At 42.0% G+C, this 27,694-nt stretch overlaps 3 protein-coding genes across 7 annotated transcripts; 1 reads left to right on the top strand and 2 right to left on the bottom strand.

Moving 5' to 3' along the window:
- Positions 1–2,822: 2,822 nt before the first annotated feature.
- Positions 2,823–11,491, bottom strand: LOC110505459 (KH domain-containing, RNA-binding, signal transduction-associated protein 1). Of its 4 annotated transcripts, none has more exons than XR_002470812.2 (11): positions 11,098–11,491; positions 8,444–8,571; positions 7,743–7,859; positions 7,474–7,620; positions 7,156–7,298; positions 6,787–7,060; positions 6,473–6,549; positions 6,013–6,071; positions 5,645–5,815; positions 3,727–3,789; positions 2,823–3,331 (listed from the first exon to the last, which is right to left on the bottom strand). XR_002470812.2 is itself a non-coding variant. In XM_021584689.2 (9 exons), exons 1-9 carry the CDS (start codon positions 11,228–11,230, stop codon positions 5,709–5,711), a joined length of 1,185 nt encoding a protein of 394 aa, XP_021440364.1. In that variant the 5' UTR covers positions 11,231–11,491; the 3' UTR covers positions 4,659–5,708. The 4 variants fall into 4 exon arrangements, 2 of the variants coding, with proteins under 2 accessions (XP_021440364.1, XP_021440365.1); XR_002470813.2 differs by having other exon boundaries at positions 7,156–7,295; XM_021584689.2 differs by lacking the exons at positions 2,823–3,331; positions 3,727–3,789 and having other exon boundaries at positions 4,659–5,815.
- A 7,813-nt stretch (positions 11,492–19,304) lies between these two features.
- On the bottom strand, positions 19,305–21,835 carry zbtb8os (zinc finger and BTB domain containing 8 opposite strand). The gene is made up of 7 exons (XM_021584688.2): positions 21,572–21,835; positions 21,183–21,207; positions 20,769–20,890; positions 20,443–20,525; positions 20,004–20,056; positions 19,680–19,716; positions 19,305–19,436 (listed from the first exon to the last, which is right to left on the bottom strand). Exons 1-7 carry the CDS (start codon positions 21,651–21,653, stop codon positions 19,350–19,352), a joined length of 489 nt encoding a protein of 162 aa, XP_021440363.1. The 5' UTR covers positions 21,654–21,835; the 3' UTR covers positions 19,305–19,349.
- Positions 21,836–22,194: 359 nt separating this feature from the next.
- LOC110505457 (histone-binding protein RBBP4) lies at positions 22,195–25,959 on the top strand. 2 transcript variants are annotated; one of them, XM_021584686.2, is made up of 10 exons: positions 22,195–22,348; positions 22,762–22,909; positions 23,341–23,486; positions 23,632–23,805; positions 23,903–24,018; positions 24,115–24,275; positions 24,369–24,495; positions 24,594–24,671; positions 24,791–25,036; positions 25,233–25,959. In XM_021584686.2, the coding sequence occupies exons 1-10, from the start codon at positions 22,333–22,335 to the stop codon at positions 25,293–25,295; spliced, it is 1,275 nt and encodes a 424-aa protein (XP_021440361.1). In that variant the 5' UTR covers positions 22,195–22,332; the 3' UTR covers positions 25,296–25,959. The 2 variants fall into 2 exon arrangements, with proteins under 2 accessions (XP_021440361.1, XP_021440362.1); XM_021584687.2 differs by having other exon boundaries at positions 22,216–22,348; positions 22,765–22,909.
- The last annotated feature ends 1,735 nt before the right edge of the window (positions 25,960–27,694 follow it).

Below are 27,694 nucleotides of genomic sequence, written 5' to 3'. Positions count from 1 at the left end.
TACCATAATACAACAAGCGTTGACCTTACCGTGAAATGCTTACTTACAAGCCCTTAACCAACAGTGCAGTTCAAAAAGAGTTAAGAAAATATTTACCAAATAAACTAAAGGCTATATACCGAGTCAGTGTGCGGGGATATAGGTTAGAGGTAATTTCTACATGTAGGTAGGGATGAAGTGACTGCATAAACCGCGAGTAGCAGACCTATATAAAACAAATGTAATAGTAATAGTCCCCTAAATTTAGCGCTCCGGTACCTCTTACGGTCAGATGCCGAGCAGTTACCATACCAGGTGGTGTTGCGACCGGTCAGGATGCTCTCGATGGTGCAGCAGCATAACTTTTTGAGAATCTGGGGACCTATGCCAAATCTTTTCAGTCTCCTAACGGGGAAAAGGTTTTGTCGTGCCCACTTCGCGACTGTCTTAGTGAGTTTGGACCGTGATAGATCGTTGCTGTGGACACCAAGGAACTTGAAACGCTCCTCTACAGCCCCGTTGTTGGAACTAAATAATTTGTACCACAGTATATTCATTCAGTCCATAAACTTCACATTGCTTTGCTGTTATGATCAGATCAACATAAGTAGGCCTAGTATACATTGTTCAATGTATGAATTAATTGACTGTACTTTTGCATAGATCTGCATCTCACGCTCAACCTATAGATGTTCAAGCGTTCCTGCATCCTCTCATTAATCACTGGTAGGACAGGACAGGTGAATGCAATGTGGTGGATGGCTCCTGGGAATTTATTTTCACCTGTCCAGTTCTTTGACAGCTATTCAAATAGTGGTTTATAGATATGTTGTATTTCTTTTCCCACCTCTAAGTGTCAGCATTTAGTTGGTCTGGGGATTGGATACATACCAGTTTCCCTAACTTGTATCTATGGTAATGGCTAAGATTTACATAAAAGTGCATCATGTGAATGATGAATCTTCTGAATCCAGATAAATCCTCAACTTTAAGCTTGAAATATCTACTCAAATCTAATCAGCAGCATGTCCCTTAGAGCCATTTCTAACTTTTTTTAGGTTGTCAACTTGAACCCAAATAATCTGCATTTCACCATGCACTTGCAATACTCTTCAGTTAATAAGGATGGTAATGAGTTGACTGCCTGCAGTTCTCACATGGGGCACATATTGATATTTAAAATAAAAGTGTACATCAGTGGGAACAGCAACATTTTGTTTCTGACCATGACCCTCAGGAAATCGAATAACTGATAATGCCTCGATCCAATCTGACAATGATATTGCTTGCCGTTTGATGTCACAGGGGTAGTAACATTTGAGAATTGATGACAACCTTGGGGACAGAACAGCATATGCATTTGGAAGGTTGGCCTCAGATTAAATTATACGTACATATTTTAATTCCTTTCAAAAGGTCACAGATGATTCCCCACTGTTTATTTCCATCCTGCTGAAGTGCCCTCTGGTTCAGCCCTCCAAGGGACTGCTCAGCCCAATGACAACAGGAGCTTTTCTCAGTGTCAGACAACATACAGCCTGCCACCAATGGATGAACCATCTGTTAGTGCATATATTCTGATAATGTTGACAGATTTTAAATCAGATCACCCTAAAATCTTCTGATATGCAAAACAGACCACAGCACCTGGCTCAATCTTATAAATTCTAGCACAGGGATCATCTAGTTGTGGGCCAATTATTATTTTTTTGAGTGGATGGTCAGGGGGCCGGAACATAATTAGAAATAATTTGACTGCAAGAAGCCCAAACATGTATAACATTACTAAAATTTCAAAATATTGCCTACATTTGTATATGATCACAAATCTTGTGTGAATACTTTAGGCACAGATTACCAAAATTGTAATCACTAGACACTGATTTGCTACTGTTTTTAGTCTAGCGACCTCCTGTCCGTATTTTCCAGCTGCTAAGAGCATTGTCTCAGCAACCTGTCTCAACTGCAGTGGTTTAAAGTACTTAAAGGTATATCTACTTTACCATTTATATTTGACAACTTTAACTTGACCACATTCCTAAAGAAAATTTAATTTTACTACATATAATTTTCCATTATCCAAAAGCACACTACATTGAATGCTTAGCAGGACAGGAAAAGGGTCCAATTCATGCGCATATCAAAAGAACATCCCTGGTCATCCCATCTGCCTGTGATCTGGCGGACTCACTAAACACACATGCGTCATTAGTATGCGTGTTGGACTGTGCCCCTCGCTTTCAGAAATTAAACAAATGGCATCTGATTTGCTTAATAAGGAACATAAAATGATTTGCTGTTTTACTTGATACTTACGTAGATTTAAAACAAATACTTTTACTCAAGTAGTACTGGGTGACTCATGGTACTTCTTCCACCACTACTCGACTAAAATGCTCCATTGAGTTCAACAACTTCACTAGATGCTGCATTGAGCATTCACTTGTTGCTACCCATTTGTCCCAACTAAAGGGTCGCTGCTCCAGTAAACTAGTGTCTTAAAATCGCATTCCTTTATCCTTCTCCCCTTTGTCAATATTATGTCTATTACCTTACAGAATGGGGCCAGACATCACTACCCAGATTCCCCACATTGGACAGAAAATAAGCGCGCGAGAAACTCGAGCAGAGCAACCACTCACAACGTTGCCATTCCAGACACCTGGTACCCAGAGAGATGGTGTTTGTTTATTTAGTAAGGGAAGAGATTAGGCCCATGATAAGAGATGTTTGTCCATATATATAGTAACCAAGGCTATATTTAAATATAATAATGAAAGTAGCTGAAGAATTTACCTTTTATGAGCCGCAAAACACCCGTACCAACAATTAAGAAACAGCAGTCAGGATATTGGGATTTATTTAAGATATATAAAATTAAGTCTGTACAGAAAACATCCAAGAACTTCCTGTGGCAACTACAATTTCACAAATACACAAAATGTCATATTTAAAAATGTAAAAAGTGAGGTAAAAAAATTCCTAGTCACAGAAATCTATCAGGAGCCAAAGGAAGATGACACACAAACTCAGTTCCTCGTACTGTACTCTTGGAGCATTCTCCAAGCTGCTTTGTCGGGAACCAGACCATGATTTCATCCCAACTCAAGTTGAACGCACTGTAGGCCTAATGTTGATTTCTCTGGAAACTGGGCGAGAATCAACTGTTTTCCAGGGATTGTCATTATCCTGAAGTGATGGAACGAGCTCATTCTTTTATCATCATTTCTAACAAACGGTTGAATCTCGAGCGAAAGAAACCTTGGCAGTCCAGACATTTAAATCACCAACAAAACGCCAGACTGCCAGGAGCCTTTTATCAGTGCAGTCAAGGCCTTTCACAGGATTATACCTGTTGAAAATACATTTAATTCAGTCACGCGGCATGAAATCAGAGCACTTCTCAAAGTGACAGATTGAGGTAAACCTTTATCAAATATCATTGGGAAAAACCCAACATTTCCTCCAGTCCATCAGAAAGTACTACATCACAACCCTGGTTTGATTTTCTACTAGAGCTGGACAAAAGTCGGCCCGAGGGTCCATTCAAAAACCTTGCAGTTGGTTGTGAAGGGGACTAAGCACTTTCTGGCCAAATTCAACAAGCAAATGCAGAATCTGAGGTACACTCAGTTGGCAGACTTGGGTCATTCTTGATTTCATCAGTTTTATTTTATTAATAGTCAAAACAAATACTGTAGCAGCTTGAGCATTTTTAAATTACATATTGCTGAAGACAATACTTACCATGAGGACATTCAGCTCAAGTCCAATGCCTTTCTCAAACCCAGAAGGACTAACTCAGAATACCTGGGGACAGAAATACAAATGAGACCCATGTGCAAGTGCTGTTGACAACTACATGTAGTTTAAGTTGGACAATCATTCATGCAAAACTAATATTTCACTGCAAAAGTCATGCAACTCAAGCTGAGGTTGTCAATTTATTTTTTGTAACCAAGACTTAAAGATTGCTACAAATGCTGAACATTTTAACAGTATTCTAAAATTTAAAAAAAGGCAGAAGGCATTTTAAATGATTGGACCATAAACTGCGTTCAATTTTAGCAAGAGTTGCATTACAATCATTTCTAATAATTTTGTACAGCTATTTTATTTGAGACATATTTTTCAGTCACGCAGTTTTGGACAACTGGTTTGGGTTGACTAGCAGGTTCTAGCATTTTGAGCATAAGACAAAAAATATCTAACAAATGACAGTTGGGGTTAGTTTTACCTTCTTGACGTGATCTTTTGGCTTTTAGCATCCTCTCCTCTGCACTGCGATATTTTTCTTTAATAAAACCAGCCAGCATGACTTTGCATCAAAGTCAAGTAAGATCCCTGCAAGCTTGATTGTAAATACGGTTGAAAATCAGTTATTTCAAAGGACTAAAAATACATGGCTCATTGGGAAGCTTGAGGAAATGTTCCGTTGTAACGATTGATTTCAAATACTACAAGTCCAAGCACTATACCCTTCTCAAGCGAAGTATTTGGAAATACATTACCTTGATTAAGGTACCATCTTTATTTTAGGTGACATAACAAGTCTCTTCTAGATCCTTTTTAATACAGAGAGATGAAGAGGACGTGCTCTTTATCAAAGTAAAGCAGATTTTCTTTTTGGTTGCTTTTGTCTCCTATGTACATACAATATTCTGGTGATTGTTTAGGAGTTTTGTGAAAATCCTCAAAACGAGAATCAGTTTTATTAGAAGTGGAAGGCATTACTATACAACAAAAGCAAAATACCAGGTTTAGTTTGATAAAAAAACAAAACAAATTAGGCTTTATTGATACAACGCACTGCAGAAAAACATTTTTGGGATATATTTAGTATCCTATTTAGGCAAGAGTACACACGTACGTAGCACTATGCATTTTGGAGACGGCACAACTTTAGAAAGCAATATACAAAACTTTCTTAACTGTATGCATATAATATTGAGATGGCTGCAGTTTTCCCTTACATGAAGACCATGTGAGGACCATGTCCAAATTCTTGTAGAACCACTCAAACAAAGTGAGTAATTTATCAGCATTTCTATCAAAGTCAGCCCAATAAGATGTAGACCAAAGTAAGCCAAGCAAAAGTTATCTAAAGTAGAATGTACTTACAACCAAGTCGAATTGAAAATACTTAAAGGAGATATTTTAGGACAGACTGTCTCAGTGTCTAATAAGGCTAGATTTCAAAACCCTAAGAAAAGAAAAAACATTGAAATCTATGCCTCTATAGGGAATGTTAGTTTCTGCAAAAATGATTTGTCTATAAAATTATTTTGGTTCTTCCCCATATATTCTTAATCTAGTTGCCGATGTTACATTGACGTCATTAATCAAGTTTTAGCTAAAAAATACTTTAGAAATGCAGCCTAAATGAGACTGCAACTGACACAAATAATTTCAAGACAAACTGAAACAAACCTTCAAAATAACATTTAACACTATACAAGGTATCACGTTTCTCTAAGTAACCATTAAATTAGATCTTAAAACTGTCAATGATGCTGTGGAAACATTGAATGATAACGTATTATCCAAATCCTTGCATTCGCTTGCTACGCCCACTCGATACGATACATCCAGTTGTCCTGCTCTCAAATCATTAAAAAACAAAAAACTACAGAAAATTTAAAAGAAAAACATTTAGGGAAATTACTTTGGAGAGTTAAGTGAGTTACAATGGGAGACCGTTGCCATGGCAACCCTCTACCGGAGACTGTTCAGTATCTTCCGTATGGATGCTCTCTGTAGGCCCCCCTCTTATCCTGCCTCGCTGGAGGGGCTTTGCCTCCAGTGGAGGACCAGGAACCCTCCCAATCATCCTGGGCTACAGAGAAAAAAAACACCAAGCCTAGGTCAATGTTTGGATACATGCAGTGTGACAAAAAAGAGTGGTGGTCAAATATGTCACAACAGAGTACAACACATGGACACAGAACCAGTTTGGACCAACTATGTCAGTTTCATTATTTGAAAATGTATGAAAAAATATTTACTTAGCCCATTAATTTATTGCCATCTTACCATAGGGTTCATAAGCCTCCTGAGCCTCTCCATGTCCGTAGTCATAGTACTCTGTGTCCCTGTGAAGAGAACGTCAAAGAGCCTTTTGAGACAGACTGATACTACATTGAATATTACAAGGGTAAAATGTCTGGGGCCCCACAGCATTCACTTAAACATGGCACAATATATCAGCTTAATTACAAAAGTTTCCGGAAATTGAAATCACTAGGGAAAGCGGGATACAGAGTCAGTTGCACAACAATGCAACCGAAACGTGTCTTCCCGCATTTAACCCATCACCTCTGAACCAGAGTGGCTGGGTTGGCTGCTGAAATCCATCCTAACCATCTTGACCTCAATATTTCCTATGACAATTCAAATGCAAAATGCTGGGGCGAAAAAAAGTCTGCTACTACAATCTTCTACTGAGGATTGGCCACGTCATTGTTTTAACCATTATATTATGAGAAAGACTTACGCTTGTGGAGGTTGTTGACTGTAATAGTTGTCATAACCTTCATATGCAGGCTCAGCGTAGCTTTCTTCATAGGCAGGCTGGGGGAATGAAGACAAAACAGGCCACTATTACCACAGAATGACGAGGTAAAACAGAATGCTACTAGCATGTCAGAATAAAACAGTCAAGTGGACTAGATGGGGCTTAAACCCATGAATGAAGTGACCTGTCACCCATGATGAATAGACAACAAAATATTAAACTGACAGCTCTTCAGTTCTGAAAGAAAGTAGGTATACAACCCAATGACTTAACAATTGAGTGGTTTGACTTACATATTCATTGTAGGCCTCAGCCTTGGGTGGTGGGGCATGTTGGTGCTGGTGCTGCTGGTGGGAATGGGCTGGGGACGGGAGCATCCTTGGTGTCCCTGGGGTGGGTGGTCTGGAACGGGGTGTAGTGCCTCCTCTAGCAGGTGTAGAGGGGGGTCCCCCCCGGCCAGCTGGAGCCCCTCTGGCCGACCCACCCCTGGGAGGTCCTCCTCGGGAAGCTCCACCACGTTGGGTGCCTCCACGAGGGGCTCCTCCACGAGGTAGCATTCCTCGCCCCCTGAATAAATAAAATCATGGAGAAATAAACTTTGTAGGATTATGAAGGCTTTTGGTCTTGAAAGGTAAGGGGTTGTCAGGCACTGCAAGTCCTACCTGGCTCCTACTGAATTGGGTGGGGGTGCTCCCCTGCCCCTGCCTGGAGGGCCCCCTCGTCCCCTGGATTGTGAATCTTGACCGCCATTCAGGTAGCCAATCTCCATGAACTGATCCTGGCATATACCATCCATGGTGTCCTGCTTATAAAGAGTAAAGAGAGTAGCTCCATTAACATGACAGGTCAGAGATTATAACATGGCAGTAGCATGGAACATCTTGGACCATTGCTAAGTTACCATAGACCAAATAGCTAGGCCCATATATCACAACCTGAAATAGCTTTGGTTGAAGCAGGAAGCTCCCTGGGATACTTACAGGGATGAGGAACTTCTTGACCTCGTCCATGGCGTGAGCCATGCGCAGGTATGCCTCAGGTATAGGAGCAAACACCTCTATGAAGACATGCAGTTCCATGCCCAGATGAGCATATTTGGGCTCACCACCCTTTCTCAGCTCTTCCTCCTGAAATTCAACAGCGTAAAAAACAACAATGAATTCTGCACATTACACATCCAATCACTGCTGTTTGTTACAAAATGACTCTTCTCCACATGTACCCTGTCAACTCCTCCCTCCATTCTTACCTTCACCTTGTCCCTCATGGAACCTTTGCCCAATACTGAGATCTTTGCTCCAGTTTCCTCCTGGAGGCGCTTGATTGTGTTCCCCTGGGGTCCCAAAATCTTACCAACAAAGTTGAACTGTGGAAATAAAAAAGGTTTCACTATAATAGACTCGATGTTCTTGGTGCAGAGATTGTAGTATTCAGGGATATTGAAACATAGATCACGGTAATATGCTGCATAAGATACTGTATCAATGCCTCGAATCTATAGCATGCTGCCTTCCCGTCTAAGGGACAGTGGCAATAGACATATGAGAAAGAAGTTTCAGCACACATAATTGAAGAGGAATGAACCAGCGGTCCTATTTATTTTGATTTATGCCTGTTTAAGTGGTCCATTTTGTAGACACCACTGGGGGTCTAACAGCACAGCAGAAGGAGCACTGACATGCCATTCTGACTTCACTCCCATGAAATTCTCCTATTAAAATAACTGCACTATATGCAGTCATATCCATTTAAGTTTGAGGTCACTGATAACCCTGAGGTGTGCAAGTTGTCCCTTGACAGTGAGGGAGAGCCAGACATGCAGTAGGGTGTTCAATTGTAATGTATGCTTTGAGCATAGTAAATATGAGCCCCCCCCGTTAATGTAATCGCATATGAAAAGCAATGGCCCAAACTGAAGGCTTCTATTGTACAAGAGAAAACTTTACTCACCCTTGGGTACTGTTTGACTGGAATGAGTACACGTTCCTTGACCTTGATGTTCTTTGTGGTAAACAGGTCCAGGTAAGTTTCTCTTTCTGTCTCTTTCTTCGTCTCTCCTTTCTGAATCCTTTCTATCTCTACAGAACGGAAAACATGGCTTTTTAGTTTGACTAACATCACTATCACTCACAGACTGAACATAAACAGTGCAAGAGCTACATGAAATGTTCATAATTTACAAGTAATTAGCAGAACTTGGTCAAATCAAAGTGTAGAGTAATTATAGCTACATCAATACATAGACCTACTACCAGAGAAAATCCTGTCGTAGTAAGATAAAACACAAGTCATCCAATGATACCAGCTCCCTCATTTCCCCACAAAAAAAAAAAAATGTAGTGGGCGGGTCTCAAGTCACACCACAATTCACATCATTGACAAAAAAGTAGCTGATCAAACTAGAATACAAATTTGGTCACAAAATAGATTCTAAACTCATCTTAATGCATGTCCCTGCTTAGTTTGAAACAGACTGGCAGTGGTGAACTGTCTGGGTAAAAATTGGCTCTGGGGGAGAGGCAGACTGCAAGCAAGCTGTTAACTGGCCCTGCAGCAGGATGAAACCGTTCATAACTTGGTCTGACACTTAACTACAGAAACCATCTTCTTATACTAAAAAGGCATGCCAACCGGACATTGTGGACAATGCTCAGATTCTGACTGCCATAATAGCAGCCATGAGGTCTCTGGCAGAGGTTCCAATATATTGTAGCAATGTCCTGCCTACAGCATTGCCATTGCACAGTAACTTTTTAGCAGACATCCCAAAAATATGGACCCACAGATGTGCAAGCTAGCTGCTGTCTACTACCAATTTCAAAAGTGCAACATCATATGAAGGTACTCGCAAAATAAATTCAGGAATCCAGCTGTAAAATGTGGGAAATGTTTATTAGTAAAAATCTAAGTGACTTGCATGAGTAAACATTAACTGAGATTCAATATAGTTGTGATGATATCAAATAAAAAGTGGGTGATAAAGTTTTTTTTATTTTTTTATTGCAGGATGCAAGTAAAGGACGGCTCTGATTGGTTACCTACTATGCAAATTTCAGAACTGTAATATGCCCATAGAGATTTTTGTTTTGTAGCACCTACATATGGAACATGGACAAGACCTTGATAAGGCTAAAATGGCATAAATATGCTACCTGATTAATTATTTACAATTACGCTTTTAGATACAAATGTCAAATTCTTCCTCCAAATGGTAGATTCTATAGATTACATTTGGAGGAAAAAACTATTTTTATGCTTGTTTAGTGAGGACTCATCCAACTACACATTTTAGTAGCACAAACAAATAAGCAGCCTTAGTTCATAAAACGAGCTACTGTTAAGAGAAAAGCAGCAAGCAAACGTGATCGTCAGATAACAGGTTCTGACGATGAAAACCCTATTTGACGATTAAAAAACAAATTTTCCAGCCAAACATTTTATGCACGCAACATACATAATGTCATGAAAGCCCTGGAGGAAACAGTTGTCAGTAAATTTCCCAAAAGTTAAAACATGCTAGACAGTGGGATCTTTGTGTCAGTAAAATTGTGCGAATAATTGCGGTGCAAACGCCATTATCTGTAAATATTTATATAATAACCATCATATCAAAGTGAATTTGGAGGCAATGATGTTGTGCGGTCCTCCCAATACGATTTGGTAACGCGTGCAGTTTATGAGGCTACATATTTAAAAAGTCATTATGAATTCAACAGGGTGGTGAAAGAGCACGGTGATGGGCTTGATGTTACTTTCCAATAAATATCGAGGGTCTTATTCCAGCGACTCGATGATTGATTCTAGTTTGACTGCCTTTTGACAAATCTCGCTCTTTTGTCTATAAACTCACACGTGTCACGATAAGTGGGCACATTTGCTTTATAATCCTACTTTGTGACAAAACCACAGTTGAAAATCAGATGGAAATATATTCGGTGCATGGGGAATTTAACCGATGAAATGGTTGTCGACTATATCCACGTACAATTTTATTCGCAACAAGTACATTTGAAGCAAACATGCATTGTTTTTGTGCAAATTATAGAATATTCTCAAATCTGTAGCCAATTGGATGGAAACCTAACTACTGAATTTTATTAAATTTGAGAAAAAACAAATTCGGCAGCAGCCTTCCACATTCATTAAGTTTCACGGCGGAAAAGTACTAGGTTATTACAGCCTCGTTACCTAACTAGATACCTACAGGGTCCCTAACCGATCCTACTCGGTGCCATGCCTCTCCTCCATTCGAGCCTCGTGCTAACAGGCCGTCCTTCCCGCCGCAACCATTGTTGTCCAACACAAGGCCTACATTTTTACAACGTAACTCAAATTGACTAGGCTATATGTTGTGGGTTTAGCAAAACCCATTGTATCGAATCAATAACCAATAGCCTATCGTTTAGGTCAACACAGTTTGTTGTTGAAACCATAAGTGTTAACGTTACAATCAGAACAGTTAAGTAACTTGCTAGCTAGCTACGTTAGCCTAGCCATCGTCACATTTTTAGTTACACCAGCTAGTTATCGCGTTACCTAGCAAACTAGTTCAAGGAGTCACTACAAACGTGCACTCCAATCAAAATATTTGAGTAAAATATTACCTGTCGATATAAGTTTCATTGCATGTGTGAATGAAGAATCCAGACTGTCTTTTTCTGCCAGAAGCTCAGGGAGATACTTGCTTTCATTCTCCATTTTGGCTTTTTTAGGCTCGGGCTTAGCGTCAGAACTCATGTGGCTCACGTTCTGTAACGTTTTCGTTTACTTGGTTTCCAGTCGGTCGGGAGCGTCCCAAAACAGCCTACTTTATTAAGTTGACCAGCTTGATGTTCTCAGCTATGTTTTCAAACGTAATATTCTCCGGCAACTAGCTACACGTTATCCGTATTTCACCGCTAAAAGAGAGCGGGTTATGGATGAATACGGTTTGTAGAATGGACGACGTTCTTCTCGTGCAAAAAAATTAAGAAAAATACGTCACAGCTTTTATGCATCGGAAACGAGGCTGCTTTGAGGATTTAAAGAGACAGTGTTTTTGAACTGACAACAACATACACCTTTTCATTTAGTCCCAGATTGAGGTCAAGAAGGCAGGAAAATAAACTTCTTGAAAATGTCCCTTTTTGTGGTTTGTCTCTAAAGAAAAAATATGTTTATTAACTGTATGCCGAAGGTTAAGTGCATCATCAATAGTTTTATTTTGTCTTCTTGTCTTTCACCCAACCCAAACTGAATTAGGATCACAAGATCTATCTTCAGGCATTAGTCATTTTATCATTTTGGAGTCACTTTTATTGTTTCTGAGCACTTGTATATTCATGTGGATGATACCATGATTAACGTTAATTTATTTTGTACCTTTATTTAGCTAGGCAAGTTAGTGGGTTAACTGCCTGTTCAGGGGCAGAATGACATATTTGTACCTTGTCAGCTCGGGGTGTTTGAACTTGCAACCTTCCAGTTACTAGTCCAACGCTCTAACCACTAGGCTACCATGCTGCCCTGCCGTAAACACCATGGGACCACGCAGCCGTCATACCGCTCAGGATGGAGACGCGTTCTGTCTCCTAGAGATGAATGTACTTTGGTGGAAAAGTGCAAATCAATCACAGAACAACAGCAAAGGACCTTGTGAAGATGCTGGGGGAAAGAGGTACAAAAGTAGCTATATCCACAGTAAAACGAGTCCTATATCGATATAACCTGAAAGGCCGCTCAGCAAGGAAGAAGCCACTGCTCCAAATCAGCCATAAAAAAGCCAGACTACGGTTTGCAACTGCACATGAGGACAAAGATTGTAAATGTCCTCTGGTCTGCTGAAACATCAATAGAACTGTTTGGCCATAATGACCATTGTTATGTTTGGAGGAAAAAGTGGGATGCTTGCAAGTCGGAGAACACCATCCCAACCGTGAAGCACGGGGGTGGCAGCATCATGTTGTGGGGGTGCTTTGCTGCATGAGGGACTTCACAAAAGATGGCTTCATGAGGAAGGAAAATTGTGGATAGATTGAAGCAATATCTCAAGACATCAGTCAGGAAGTTAAAGCTTGGTCACAAATGGCTCTTCCAAATGGACAATGACCCCAAGCATACTTTCAAAGTTGTGGCAAAATGGCTTAAGACAACAATGTCAAGGTATTGGAGTGGCCATCACAAAGCCCAGACCTCAATCCCATAGAAAAGTTGTGGGAAGAACTGAAAAAGCATGTGCGAGCAAGGAGGCCTTACAAACCTGACTCCGTTACATCAGCTCTGTCAGGAGGAATGGGCCAAAATACACCCAACTTATTGTGGGAAGCTTGTGGAAGGCTACCCAAAACATTTGACCCAAGTTAAACAATTTGAAAGGCAATACACAATGACCCACTGGGAATGTGAAAGAAATAAAAGCTGAAATAAAACGGTCTCTCTACTTTTATTCTGACATTTCACATTGTTAAAATAAAGTGGTGATCCTATCTGACCTAAAACAGGGATTTTTTACTAGGATTAAATGTCAGGAATTGTGAAAAACGGAGTTTAAATATATTTGGCTAAGGTGTATGTAAACTTCTGACTTCAACTGTACATTCTACATACAGTACATTTCACAGGCAGCATATTTCACATTAGTTGTCTTTGGTTTTAGTCCCAGTCTTCAGCTACCCTCAACCCCTCCCATCTATCTCTGAAGGCCATCCAGTTTTAATTTCTAGCTGACATATTTTCTACTGTGCTGTGATGTTTCTGAACCTTTCTCATAGTCTCTACAGATTGTAAATGAAATAAACAATTTTTCTAAGAGTGTTATTATATTATTGATGGATTGACTATGACTTTTCAAATCACCCAGCAGGGCTATTTGCAGAGTTGGCTCCAAGTAAATGTTTAAAAAAAAATTGGTTGACTGTCCCTCGTGTACTGTTTCTACAGCTCGTGTACTGTTTCTACTGTTTCTACAGCCTTAGTGGATTCCAGTGCTGCAGAAAACTTTATTGACCAGACCCCTGTCTTCTCTCTCAACATGACCTCATACCCGCTATCCTCTCCTTTGCCGGTTCAAGCCCTCGATAATCGGCCATTAGGTTCCGAAACCATCACACACATCACCAAACCACTCACCCTCACCGTGGTGTCCATCCATCAGGAGAAAACCCCCTTCATCACCAGCTTACAAGTTCCTCCTTGGCTTCAATGCCACAACCCCACCATCTCAGGATGAAAATCAGACTGTTTACCCGAATGCCGGAGGAACTGCTTCTCCATCCCTTGTGGTTCCATGTCGGTTGAGTCTTGTGGTTGTCCTTCAGCCCAACATCCCGGAGGTAAACCAGGACCTGTGGGAGGTATTTTCCATAACACACGCCACCTGTCTCCCTCATCACCCCTGGGACTGTGCCATCGACCTGCTTGTAGGCTCTGCGCCCCCGCGCAGACGCATCTACCCTCTGTTGGTGGCTGAAACCCAGGCCATGGAGGAGTACATCCATGAGGCGCTCCAACAAGGTTTCATCCGCACGTCCTGCGTCAGCAGGTTTCTTCTTCGTGGCCAAGAATGATGGAGGGTTATGCCCATGAATTGATTACAGAGGACTCAATGAAATCACCAAGTACCGTTACCCTCTCCCGTTGATGCCGGCAGCCATCGAACAGCTCCACGGTGCCCGGTTCTTTACCGAATTGGACCTGCGGAGTGCATACAATCTCATCTGCATCCGGGAGGGGGATGAATGGAAGACAGCTTTTAGCACAATGTTTGGTCACTATGAGTTCTTGGTGATGCAATATGGCTTAGCCAATGCTTCGTCAGTGGTCAAGGCATTTGTTAATGAGGCGTTCCGGGACATGCTCGGACGCCAGGTGGTCGTGTATATCGACGACATCCTGGTCTACTCGGCTACCTTGGAGGATCACATCGCTCATGTCCGAGTAGCCCTGGGATCAGTTTCAGGAGCTGAGTGAGCAGGTGATGGCTCGGGTGGATATGAGAGGGGATATGGATAGTATGAATAACTGGATGAGAACAGCGTTAGTGGGGGCAGCTACTGAGGCTGTACCTAAGATTTCAGGAAGGAGGAGGAAAACAGTCCCATGATGGACAGAGGAGTGTGGGGTAGTGGTGAGGAGTAGGGACAGGGCATTTAGAATACTGAAAAGGAATTATAACTTCCAACATCTGATTCAGTATAAGCAGGCCCATGCCCTAGTGAGGATAACTATTCATCAGGCAAAGAGGTCATGTTGGCATCGGTCCCATGACACCATTGGAAGGGCAACACCTGTGGGAGAAGTGTGGGGGATGATTAAGAGTATGAGTGGGGTCAGAAGGGAGTGGGATAATCCAGTGTTGATGAGGGGGAAGAATGTGGCAGTAACAGATGAGAAGGCAGAGACGATGGCCAAAGCATTTGTCCAAGTGCATTGCTCAGCAAATTTGTCAGAGGAGGGGGAGAGGGAGAACGAGAGAAGAGCATCCCGATGTGCTGGTTAGGAGGGAGGATGTAAATGATGCATTGAATGCATCATTTCATGGCAGAGGTGAAAAGGGCAATAGGTAAGGCTGAATTACCTTCACCTGGGAAAGATGAGGTGTGCTATGCTATGTTAGCCCATTTTAGAGATAAAGCACTGGATAAGGTATTGGTGTTGTACAACAGAGTGTGGGAGGAGGGGAAACTACCAGGCAGCTGGAAGGAGGCAGTAGTGGTACCAATCCGGAAGCCAGGGAAAGACCCAACGAGGCCAACAAGCTATCGGCCAATAGCTTTTGCATCACATGTATGTAAGATTATGGAATGTATGATTACGGAGAGGCTAACTTTCTTCCTGGAGAGCAGGGCGCTGGTATTTCCACATCAGTGGGTTCAGAAAGGGTAGAGGAACTATGGACCCAGTACTCTGCTTAGAAGCAGAGGTCAGGAAGACTCAGGTGAACAGGGAGACTTTTTTGATGATTTGGAGAAGGCGTATGATAGGATGTGAAAAGAGGGGTTGTTAATCAAGCTTGAAATTATGGGGGTAGGAGGGAGAACGAACAACTGGACAAAGGATTTCCTGTTTGGTAGGTCATTCCAAGTGAGGGTGGGGATGTCTCTATCAGGCAGCTAGCTACCTGGTGGATTATGGGGAGCGTGATTAGTCCTCTGTTGTTCTCAATCATGATCAATTATGTTTACTCTCAGGTACAGACGGATATTGGGAGGTCATTATTTGCAGATGATGGGGCCTTGGAAGAGGGGAAGAAATATGCCTTACATAGTCAGGAAGGTACAGGAAGCAATTGATGAAGTAGAGCGGTGGGCATTAATCTTTACCAGGAGGAAGGTGGAAGATGAGGTATGCTTGAGGTTATATGGGAGAAACTTGGAGAAGGTGACACTAGACTGACCTGGGCAGAACACATTGAGAGATTGGTGGGAAAGTGTTAGAAGGTGCTAAATGTGATGCGCTGTATGACAGGGAAGGAGTGGGGGTCTGGGCGTTCCTCATTGAGGACCATGTATGTTGCATGAATCTAATCTGTAATACACTATGGCAGTATAGCGTATGGTTCGGCAGCCCAGACATCATTGGAAAGGCTAGATGTCATACAGGGGCAAGGACTCAGAATATGTAGTGGGGCGTTCCGGACCTCCCCAGTGGCTGCACTACAGGTGGAGATGGGGGACATGCCATTGAGAATTAGGAGACAGCAGCTGGCAATGAATTATTGGGTCAACCTACAGGGACATGGGGTGACTCATCCTGCAAAAGGGATTTTACAGGCATGCTGGGAACACGAGCGAAGACAGAACACAAGCTTTGGGTGGGTAATACCCAGACAAATGAGATGGGACTGTATGGCTACTCCTGACTCCAGTAGTTGATCTAGAAGTGTTGGAGAGACTACAGAAAGATAGGGAGGTGTTGATCCATCTGATCTGTTTAAGAGACATCTAAATACTGTGCATCCTGATTTTTTTTTAGCCATTTACACAGATGGTTCAAAAGATCCAAGGACAGGATGTACTGGGTCAGCATTTGTAGTGCAGGAATGTGGGGTGGCAAAACACCAGTCTCAACGTCAACAGTGAAGAGGCGACTCCGGGATGCTGGCCTTCTAGGCAGAGTTCCTCTGTCCAGTGTCTGTTCTTTAGCCCATCTTAAGGCTTTATTTGCCAGTCTGAGATATGGCTTTTTCTTTGCAACTCTGCCTTGGAGGCCAGCTTCCCGGAGTCGCCTCTTCACTGTTGACGTTGAGGCGGGTGTTTTGCGGGTACTATTTCATGAAGCTGCCAGTTGAGTACTTGCGAGGCGTCTGTATCTCAAACTAGACACCCTAATGTACTTTGCTCAGTTGTGCACTGGGACAACCCACTCCTTTTTCTATTCTGTTTATTGGCAATTTCTCGCAAGGAATAGCCTTCATTTCTCAGAACAAGAATAGACTGATGAGTTTCAGAAGAAAGTTCTTTGTTTCTGGCCATTTTGAGCCTGTACTCAAACCCACAAATGCTGATACTCAACTAGCCTAAAGACCAGTTTTATTGCTTCTTTAATCAGGACAACAGTTTCGGGCTGTACTAACATAATTGCTAAATGGTTTTCTAATAATCAATTAGCCTTTTAAAATTATAAACTTGGATTAGCTAACACAACATGCCATTGGAACACAGGAGTGATGGTTGCTGATAATGGGCCTCTGTACGTCTATGTAGATATTCCATTTTAAAAAATTGGCCGTTTGCAGCTACAATAGTCATTTACAACATTAACAATGTCTACACTGTATTTCTGATCAATTTTATGTTATTTTAATGGACCAAAAATGTGCCTTTCTTTCAAAAAACAAGGACATTTATATTGTACAATAATCCTGAAAGTCACCATTTCAAAATAAAAAATATATAAACCAAAAGTTAACATGTTCACTCAGGTATGTTACTCTCCAGAAACAGCCTTAGTGTGTTTGATTCAATCTGTATGAAACATCTTGGCCAAAGCACTGCATTTGTCTGTGATGGGGTGGATCCCAGCCTGGATTGTTTAATGAATTTTTTATAATTTTTAATCTGAGAGGTGTGGCACCTGAAATGCTTAAATAAATATCTAGCTGTACAAATACAGTACATATGACCAAAAAAAAATGTCAATGCCCCTGCACAGTCTCTCAACAATTAAAACAAAATAATCCCTACAAGTACATTCATTATTGTGCCATCTCCGTAACAGATTGTTTTAGATGATTCTGTCTCTTGACACGTTTTGGATTAATTTATGATCCTTAATAATAACAATAAAAACCTTAATTATTGGCATCAATCAATACCGCTCAGAGCACTTATGAGCAGAGCCAGGTGACTTACACTATATATAGAAAAGTATGTGGACACCCCTTCAAATTAGTGGATTCGGCTATTTCAGCCACATCCGTTGCTGACAGGTGTATAAAATCGAACACACAGCCATGCAATCTCCATAGACAAACAGTGGCAGTAGAATGGCCTTAATAAAGAGCTACATGACTTTCAACGTGGCACCGTCATAGGATGCCACCTTTTCCAACAAGTCAGTTCGTCAAATTTCTGCCCTGCTAGAGCTGCCCCGGTCAACTGTAAATGCTGTTATTGTGAAGTGGATACATCTAGCAGTGGTAGGCCACATAAGCTCACAGAACGGGACCACCGAGTGTTGAAGCGCGTAAAAATCGTCTGTCCTCGGTTGCAACACTCACTACCGCGTTCCAAACTGCCTCTGGAAGCAACGTCAGCACAAGAAGTGTTCGTCGGGAGCTGAAATGAGTTTCCGTGGCCAAGTAGCCGCACACATGCCTTAGATCACCATGCACAATGCCAAGCGTCGGCTGGAGTTGTGTAAAGCTCGCCGCCATTGGAAACACATTATCTGGAGTGACGCTTCACCAACTGGCAGTCCGACAGACTAATCTGGGTTGGGCGGATGCAGGGAGAACGCTACCTGCCTCGATATAGAACACACTGTTCTATAGTTTGGTGGAGGAGGAATAATGGTTCAGGCTGGGCACTTAGTTCCAGTGAAGGGAAGTCTTAACGCTACAGCATACATTCTAGACAATTCTGTGCTTCCAACTTTGTGGTAACAATTTGGGGAAGGCCCTTTCCTGTTTAGGCATGACAATGCACCTGTGCACAAAGCAAGGTCCATACAGAAATTGTTTGTCAAGATCAGTGTGGAAGAACTTGATTGGCCTGCAGAGCCCTGACCACAAACCCATCAAACACCTTTGGGATGAATTGGAACGCCGACTTGCGAGCCAGGCCTAATCGCCCAACATCAGTACCCGACCTCCCTAACGCTCTTGTGGCTGAATGGAAGCAAGTACCCGAAGCAATGTTCCAACAGCTAGTAGAAAGCCTTTAAATGTTTGTCATTTAGCAGACACTTTATCCAGAGCGACTGACATGGGCAACTAGGGTTAAGTGCCTTGCTCAAGGGCACATCAACATTCTTTTCATCTAGTCGGCTCAGGGATTATGCCACCTTCCCAGAAGAGTGGAGGCTGTTATAGCAACAAAGGGGGTCCAACTCCATATTAATGCACGTTATTTTTAGAATGAGATGTTTGACAGGCAGGTGTCCACATACTTTTGGTCATGTAGTGTATCTTAAGCAGTTACTCTGCTGCTGCTGATGTTTGCTGCTCTCTGGATATCTGTCTGTAAACAATTCAAATTCAGGGAAATATTACACTTCACTCATCCAGTTCTAAAGCCTATGCTGTTGCCCTTAATCAAATGTCAATTTTCAAAGCCTATGCTGTTGCCCTAAATCAATTGTCCAATCACACAGGCACATATAGGTTTGTTTCTATTGTCCTGTTCCCTTCTGGGACAGTTTCTCAGTAGTAGTATCCTCAGATGTCAATGATGGCAAAGATCTCGGGCTTGTCGATGTCATGGATCTGCATGGCTGAGTAAGTGATGGCCTTCACTTCTGTCCCCTTTAGGGACAATATACGCATAGTTAAGTGACACTTTCAAAAATACAAACTATTGTAATCAGATGACTCCTGAATCAATGAAAACAAACTATGCCTACTAATCATGTATGTAGTATAATATTTCAGTAACAGAATACATATCACAACCAGTTGGATAAACAATCTTCATCAGGTCATAAACCGTAATTATGCCTTATGGCCAGGAGGGAGTCAGACAGCAGACCTCTTTCTCAGTTCGCTCACCTGTGGATGCTTGACCAAGTTGAACTCTTCTCCCCACCTACAACAGCAGAGGAAAACAATGTGAGTCAATGGAGGGAAGCTGAGAATGAACCAGAACTCCAGACATAGGACCTGGAGGAGGAAGTAATGATAACATGCAAGCCTTGTCTTTCTCAGGGGTAGAATGTTCCAACTAAAACCAACCCACCATATCCCCTCAGACTGTTTCATCTAGGAGTAATGTCATGGCTCAAAAGTCAATGATCAATCGCATGCGAGTATAAATTAGCACCACCTAGTGAGCAAAAACTAAATCCTGACATGTGTAACTTTAGATCAACTTACCCAATGGAGCGGATTTTGAAGTGCATCCTGTCAATGTGCAAAACTTTAACCTCCTAGAAGACATCCATTAAGTTAGGCAATACCTTATTATTGTAACTGTTAAATGAAATTGGTAGTTGCCATGATATCCTTTTGAAAGCTTATTACATTTGAAGCATGAGCTGTTTGAAGCAAACAATAGCGCTTTGGTAATGAACTGTGTTGTAAGGGATACAAGATAAATAAACACTTCTGGTAAATGTAATGATATGTTATCTTCTAGTTGTAATCAGGTTTCAAACACACATTTTTTTTGCAATGCAATTCTGTGCATGCTCCTTTGACATCTTACAATTATACATACAGGCACCAAGAAATCTATACATCTATTGATGGGGGTAGGAGAGAGAGAGCGAGCTCCATGTAGCCTCACTGGAATTAATACGTTGAAGGCCCTTACTCTGGGAATGAAGAAAAGATCTGCACTGAATTTGAATAACCAGTCATCTAGGAAGTGGAAGAGAAGAGATTCCATGTCATCACCTGGTCAGGAAACAAACAGACATAAGAAAGTATTCAATGCAATGGTAAGTAAAATATTGACCCATATGAAACATATTTACATTACATTTGTCATTTAGCAGACACTATTATCCAGAGTGACTTACATTAGTGAGTGCATATATTCCCCCCCCCCCCCCCCGTACTGGTCCCCCATAATCTACTCCAGACATGTACTGTCCCTATGAGTATTATGCCTGTTTTCAGTCTGTTATTCCATCTCACCTTCTGACTCCACTTCTACTGTGTCAATGGGCTCCACTGTCTCTGTATCTGTCATATACCCAAACATTGCCATGGCACACTGCTCAAAGGCCTCCTCCAGAGAGTCTCCCCAAGAGTGGAGCCTAGGAACATACATAAGAGTTATGACACAGATGCAAGACAAACCCACTGGGCACAGACGTCCATTCAACGGCTATTCCACATTGGTTCAATGTAATTGAATTGAAATGACGTGAAAACAACGTTGATTCAACCAGTGTGTGCCAAGTTGGAAGCCACTCCGTACGGTCAAGTTACAGATCGCTGCTCTGCATTATCAGGTAGGCTTTGGGGATTTCGCAATAAAGGTGTAACCACCACAGTTAAGGGTAGGAGCAGCAGTTGCTGTGGTTCATGGGTAGTCAGTCCACTTACTGTACATCAGCAGTGTGGTCCAAATCTAGAGAGAATCCAAATTACAAGATGAATAGATAGATAGATCAATTATTCAACTCATGTTACTATAATAAAGTAGAGTGGGCTATAGGTAAACATTCAATCCAGGGGGGTATTAGGGTATTGAGGGTATTAATCTACTAGGCCTGGCTACAATATAAATGTGTCGATGAAGCAATTTCGGATGGTAGAGCTGTCTCCTCCACTAAAGATACTCTTCCACTGAACATTTTAACAGAAACCCATTTATGTACTACCTGGTGAACAATCTCAAATCAGGCCAAAGCAAGCTAACTAGCGAAAAATGTAAGTATAGCTTGTCATCAAGCATGTTCATAACAGATTAGCTACACAAGTTCGCAACTCACATTCATACTTCTTGTTGATCGCCGGGTATTTCGACTTGGTATCTTTCTGTGACTCGGTGAGATCAAGCTCACGATCATCCATTGTGATTTCTTTCGTTGATTTGAACCCTAAACTACTGAAACGTATACTTGCTGTTGCAACAAGGATTGTTTCAGGAAGTATTGTCAATGTAGTGACCAATCAGGTACCAAAGATTGCTCGCCTTCTACTTCTTTGATATAATGGCGTTCGTATCAATTATATGTGTATTCCGCCACCTACTGTGCGGGTGGATAATAAAGATCCTCGAAATGAAATAATGCGGGGTAAAAATATCGCTTTTTGCTGTGTCGTCACTAGTTACCACAGCCACGGAGCCCCCCCCCCCCCCCCCCCCCCCCCTCCCCCCTTTTAAAAACAATTTATCTTATTAAGATTTTAAATTAAGATTTTAAACCTAACCAATAACATTAACCACTCTGCTAACATTTTGCTAACCCGAGACTTAAACTAAGACCAAAAAGCACATTTTGGTTTTCATGAATTATTACTATATAGCCACTTTGTAGCTGTGCTATCTAGTGGAAACATTTTTGGTAACCCGGAATCCTTTCGGAGCCTGTTCTTTGACGAATACATATACGACATCTTCCGGTTTAGTTGACGGTGATTGGCTATTTAACCTCTATAGCGTTCCCGCCAAGGTAGCCCGGCTGCGTGCTTGTTCTCCGCGAAGCGCTATTTCTGAAAACAAAGCTACTTGTGTAATATTATCAACGCCATGGCTGATAAAGAAGGTAATTTCATTCAAAAGTGAATAAGCTAGCTACCAAGGTAGGCCAGGAAGGACGGGGGTTCCCGGCGTATCAATCGTGGAGATAATGAATGTATAATTGTATACAAAGAAAATTATCCAGCTAGCTAGCTAGCTAGCAAGCAAGCTAAGTGTATTCAAAAACAAAGCGTTTAATGCCAGAGACACAACCTGTTTGGGGGAGTGAAATGAGTTCGCTAACTTTCGCTCAATTTGTCAATACGTTTGTTAACATCGGGGAAACCCTACTCAATGGGCGTAACTATTAATTAGCTAGCTAACACTTTCTCAATGTTAATAGGGTACCCTCAATCACAACTATATTTCCTTTGAATGGGTTGCTGCTAGTATGTTACATTTAAATCTGTCTCGATTGACCTTCATTCTGTTTTACAGCAGCGTTTGATGATGCTGTGGAGGAGCGGGTGATAAATGAGGAGTACAAGATATGGAAGAAGAACACGCCCTTCCTCTATGACTTGGTGATGACCCATGCCCTGGAGTGGCCCAGCCTCACAGCACAGTGGCTGCCTGATGTCACCAGGTAGGGTTCATTTGATACTTTCAAGACAACTGGGAACTTGAAAAAAACGAGTTGAAAACACGAGTGATATTCATGGAGAAAAGTCGGAGCTCTAGAAATATGAGTTGGATGACCATTAAAAACTTTTTTTCCAGTTGGAGCCCCCTGAGTTCCCACTTTTCTTGAATGCTTCAATTATCTGTGCATGTCAATATAGGAATACATAGCTAGCTCTAGTTGCCATGAATAATTGTGCACATAACTGCCTTCTCTCAGTAATCTAGCAAACTATGGTGTCTTTAGGAAGATTTTTTTTTGTCTCCATATGTGTTGCGAAGGTATCCTTGTATGGACCATGTTGAGTTTCTAATGCCCCCTATTACATAAAATAAAATAAAAAGGAAACTGTTTAAATGTATCTATTTTGGAACACCTTTTTTATATAATTTTAGACCTGAGGGGAAGGATTTCAGTGTACACAGGCTGGTTCTTGGCACACACACATCAGATGAACAGAATCACCTGGTCATTGCCAGTGTGCAACTACCCAATGACGACGCGCAGTTTGATGCTTCTCACTATGATAGTGAGAAAGGCGGTGAGAGAATATTTTTGCTACAATTACGACCTTTCTGTGTAAATGTTTTTTAAGGCTTTGGTTCATTCAAAATATTTTACTGGTGGTAATATACATTAGTCCTTTTCGCTGTAGCTCACTGATCTGACTCTCTCGCTCCCTTCAGAGTTTGGCGGCTTTGGCTCAGTCAGCGGTAAGATAGAGATTGAAATCAAGATAAACCATGAGGGAGAGGTTAACAGAGCCCGCCACATGCCCCAGAACCCCTGCATCATTGCCACCAAAACCCCAACCAGTGATGTGCTTGTCTTTGACTACACCAAACATCCCTCCAAACCAGGTGGGTCTGCTTACTGCACATTTAAAGTGTATGGCCAGGAAGTCCAAGTCCTGCTTTAAAAATGTTTGGTAATAATGTGTTCACCTGTGTACTACAGATCCATCTGGAGAGTGCACCCCAGATCTGCGTTTGAGGGGACACCAGAAGGAGGGTTACGGTCTCTCCTGGAACCCCAACCTGAGTGGTTGCCTTCTCAGTGCTTCTGATGACCATGTGAGTGACTTAGCACTTGACCCAGAGCAAGTGCTTGAACACTCTTCCTCCTTCCATGTCTTTCCTTTTCTCACCTTGTTTCCCATCTGTCTGCAGACAATCTGTATGTGGGACATCAGTGCAGTTCCTAAGGAGGGGAAGGTTGTGGACGCGAAGACTATCTTCACTGGACACACAGCCGTTGTGGAGGATGTTTCTTGGCATCTACTGCACGAGTCGCTCTTTGGATCTGTAGCTGACGACCAGAAACTCATGATGTAAGGCTCCATGAGTTAACTCTCCTACAGCAGCAGCATTGTTTGGTCTTGCTCATTGAACAATAACACTTGGTTACTGTGTTTACTGTGCAGTTGGGACACGCGATCAAACAATACATCGAAACCTAGCCATGCTGTGGACGCCCACACTGCAGAGGTCAACTGTCTGTCCTTCAACCCTTACAGCGAGTTCATCCTGGCCTCAGGCTCAGCAGACAAGGTGGGCTGGATTTCTTACTGCTCTCAATTCTTCCAAGATTCTTTCATATTGTAGTTAGTGAATCAGTAGTGGGGATTTAACGGTTTCTCCCTTTTAAGACTGTTGCTCTTTGGGACCTGAGGAACCTGAAACTGAAGCTGCATTCATTTGAGTCTCACAAAGATGAGATCTTCCAGGTATGTTAAGTCATAAAGCGGACAATTATTCCCTATAAAGTCTGTTTTGCACAAGCTGTGTGTTGACCCATCTATGACTAAGTTGTGTCAAATATTTCTGCTTTTTTTCCTCCCTTAAGGTCCAGTGGTCTCCTCATAATGAAACCATCCTGGCCTCCAGTGGCACAGACAGGCGACTCAACGTGTGGGACCTCAGTAAAATCGGAGAGGAGCAGTCGCCAGAGGATGCTGAGGATGGTCCACCTGAACTGCTGTTCATTCACGGTGGTCACACAGCTAAGATCTCAGACTTCTCGTGGAACCCCAACGAGCCCTGGGTCATCTGTTCGGTGTCTGAGGACAACATCATGGAAGTTTGGCAGATGGTAAGACCTTAGGACAGACGGTGCTCTGTCAAACAGTGGGAGGCTATAAAGAATAGTTTATTCATTTCATTAGGCCTAAATAACACGTTTGCAAGGATGGCAGAAGCACTACTTTAGTACTACCAGTATTACCATCTTACTATAATATGTAGAATTTTATTAGTCGGAGTAACAAGAATGTCTTTCCATTTTCCAGGCTGAGAACATCTACAATGACGAGGACCCAGAGGGAGCAGCAGACACTGAGGTCCAGGCATGAGTGAAACTTGAGTCACACAACAACCCTCCATTGATCACATCCTCAAAACACCTTTTTTTTTTCTCCTTTCTCAATAGGACACAAATGTTTAAATGTCTTTGAAAAAAGGCATGGTGCATAAGAGTGGGTTGTTTTGAAGTTTTGTAAGGGGAAACCAATAAATGTAGCAGGGAAACATCTTAAATTATGCGCGTTGTGTTAGTAACATTTATATAGTTTAATTTCATAAGAAATTAAATAGATTTTCATTCCCTTGACAGCTGTATTGTAGATTTCCCCAATCACCTTTGTATGACTAGTATCCCTGTCTTGCTTCGGATTTCTTTTTGCTGTGTATGTGTATTCATAATAAACATTGTTTTTACAGTAGACCTTCCATGCACAGTGCAGTTTACAGTCAAGACATGCTGATCTCACAGCCAAGGCCAACTATCATAATGTCATTAATGTATTAAAAGCAGTTTAAGTAAAGCAATCACTGACATTGGCTAAATGCGCAATCAAGGACACTTGCAAACAATACATGTTCGGTCTGGATGGATTGTGGATATTCCAGGTGTTTTGTCAACTATCCTGTACTTCCATGGAAAAGTTATGATTCCCCTTAAGCAAATGTCTTGCTTGCTTCAATACAGCCCATGTAATAAAATCACCTTGACTCCCAGGAATGTTAATTGTACATGTCAGGCGATTGTAAGTAGTACAGGCTTAAAATATTAATTTGCTAAACCTTCATTCCTAAGGGTCAAAAGGATCATCTGCTAGTTCTCTGCATCTCATGGCCAGTAGCATACCACATCCTTCCCCTCAAGTCTCTTCAATTCTTCCAATTGTCTGTTTTTTGCCTTTTTCAAAAAAAATGAAGCTTCAGCTTCCTCATGGTCTCCTCAACTGAGTCCACAGTCTCCTGATGAGAAATTAGAACAGTTACACCACACCTTTACTGGCTCTGTATCCTTCCCTGCCTCCGGAGCAGGGCTAGCAGGCACGGTTCATACCAGCCTTCTAGATTCATCATGCTACCGCTGAAGGCACAGTGAGGCTTGTTGGCAGTGAGTGAAGTCATTCACGGCCCTGTGACGGGATGGTCATCTGGCCCGATCCTTCAGGGTGTTTAGCTGGTTGTGCTGAGTCTCCAGAAGCTGGGCTATCTCTGAGACTAGACATGGGCCTGGAGCCCCTCCTGGGGGCAGAAAAAAAGGATAAAAGCAAGTTTCCACTCATGCTAACAGTTAACTCTCAATGACAGGCAGCAGTTAACAGCAATAACAAATCTGTGATAACACGTTTTATTTTTTTATTTTACCTTTATTTAACCAGGCAAGTCAGTTAAGAACAAATTCTTATTTTCAATGACGGCCTGGGAACAGTGGGTTAACTGCCTGTTCAGGGGCAGAACGACAGATTTGTACCTTGTCAGCTCGGGGGTTTGAACTCGCAACCTTCCGGTTACTAGTCCAACGCTCTAACCACTAGGCTACCCTGCCGCCCCAACACAATGAAACGTCACATCAAAGGGATGACATAAAATCACAGAAAAATGAAAACGCCCATCATACTGTAACCCTTTACTAAAGTGTACATGAACTGCATTCTCACAAAAGCTTACATGCAATGTTGTGGGGTTTCCACTCCACTTTACCTGTGTGACTACTGGGCCATAATACTGTTGTGCAGTCTGTGTTAGCTGGCTCTGAATACAGTCTGGCTGTGACAAATGGCTTACTCCTCACCTGTCCCACCTCTATCTGCAGATGAATATACTCCAACTGGATGCTGATAAGGACTCTATGTACCTCTAACAACTGACCTCTCGTAGCCTGCAGCATAGGCTGCTCCAGGTGCAATAGCTCCCATACCAATTCATTCCTCTGACTTTCCAGACGGCCCACCTCTATGCGCTCCTCAAAGAGCAGCCTCATACTGTCCATGCTACCCTCCAGCAGGACAAAGGTATGTTCCACCTCAGTTATGCGTGCTTGAACCATATATCCGGCACTGTACATGCTTCTCTCAGAGTGGGTTACTGCTGCCGTTAGGCTGCTCTCCACAGAATGTGCCTCCTACATATACTCCTCTTCAGAGTGCAAGTCCTCTCTAGACTCAACTTCCCTCCCGCTTTGTAGATCCGTCATTGGTGTCTCTATCACCTGTCAAAAGAAGTGGAAGTGGACAAGGATAGGAAGAAGAGGAAAGGGTAAGAGAGAGTTTGTGTTGCACTCACAGATCATTCAGACTGATAAGTCATGGGATCCACAGTGAAGTAGCAAGACTTATGATTCATGGGAGTCAGAGCTCTTTCAAAGCCAAGCTTAATCTATGAAATTGCACAAGAATAGACTGAGAAAAGCACAAGGATCCAGTCAACATTAGAGATCTGTTTTTGTGATTCCACCATC

Source organism: Oncorhynchus mykiss, chromosome 25 (assembly GCF_013265735.2).
Source record: "Oncorhynchus mykiss isolate Arlee chromosome 25, USDA_OmykA_1.1, whole genome shotgun sequence".
NCBI lineage: Eukaryota > Metazoa > Chordata > Actinopteri > Salmoniformes > Salmonidae > Oncorhynchus > Oncorhynchus mykiss.
Note: the sequence above shows the minus strand (reverse complement) of the source record. Positions and strands in the feature narration are given on the sequence as shown.

Excerpts from the sequence above, each read along its gene's own strand:
- LOC110505459 (XM_021584689.2), bottom strand. The coding sequence starts at position 11,230 with ATGAGTTCTGACGCTAAGCCCGAGCCTAAAAAAGCCAAAATGGAGAAT. Across the intron at positions 8,572-11,097 it reads AATGAAACTTATATCGACAG|AGATAGAAAGGATTCAGAAA; the intron begins GTAATATTTTAC and ends TCCGTTCTGTAG. Across the intron at positions 7,860-8,443 it reads CAGTCAAACAGTACCCAAGG|TTCAACTTTGTTGGTAAGAT; the intron begins GTGAGTAAAGTT and ends TTATTTCCACAG.
- zbtb8os (XM_021584688.2), bottom strand. The coding sequence starts at position 21,653 with ATGGATGATCGTGAGCTTGATCTCACCGAGTCACAGAAAGATACCAAG. Across the intron at positions 20,891-21,182 it reads GACCACACTGCTGATGTACA|GCTCCACTCTTGGGGAGACT; the intron begins GTAAGTGGACTG and ends GTATGTTCCTAG. Across the intron at positions 20,057-20,442 it reads ATCTTTTCTTCATTCCCAGA|GAGGTTAAAGTTTTGCACAT; the intron begins GTAAGGGCCTTC and ends GATGTCTTCTAG.
- LOC110505457 (XM_021584686.2), top strand. Across the intron at positions 23,806-23,902 it reads CAAACATCCCTCCAAACCAG|ATCCATCTGGAGAGTGCACC; the intron begins GTGGGTCTGCTT and ends TGTGTACTACAG. Across the intron at positions 24,276-24,368 it reads GACGACCAGAAACTCATGAT|TTGGGACACGCGATCAAACA; the intron begins GTAAGGCTCCAT and ends TTTACTGTGCAG.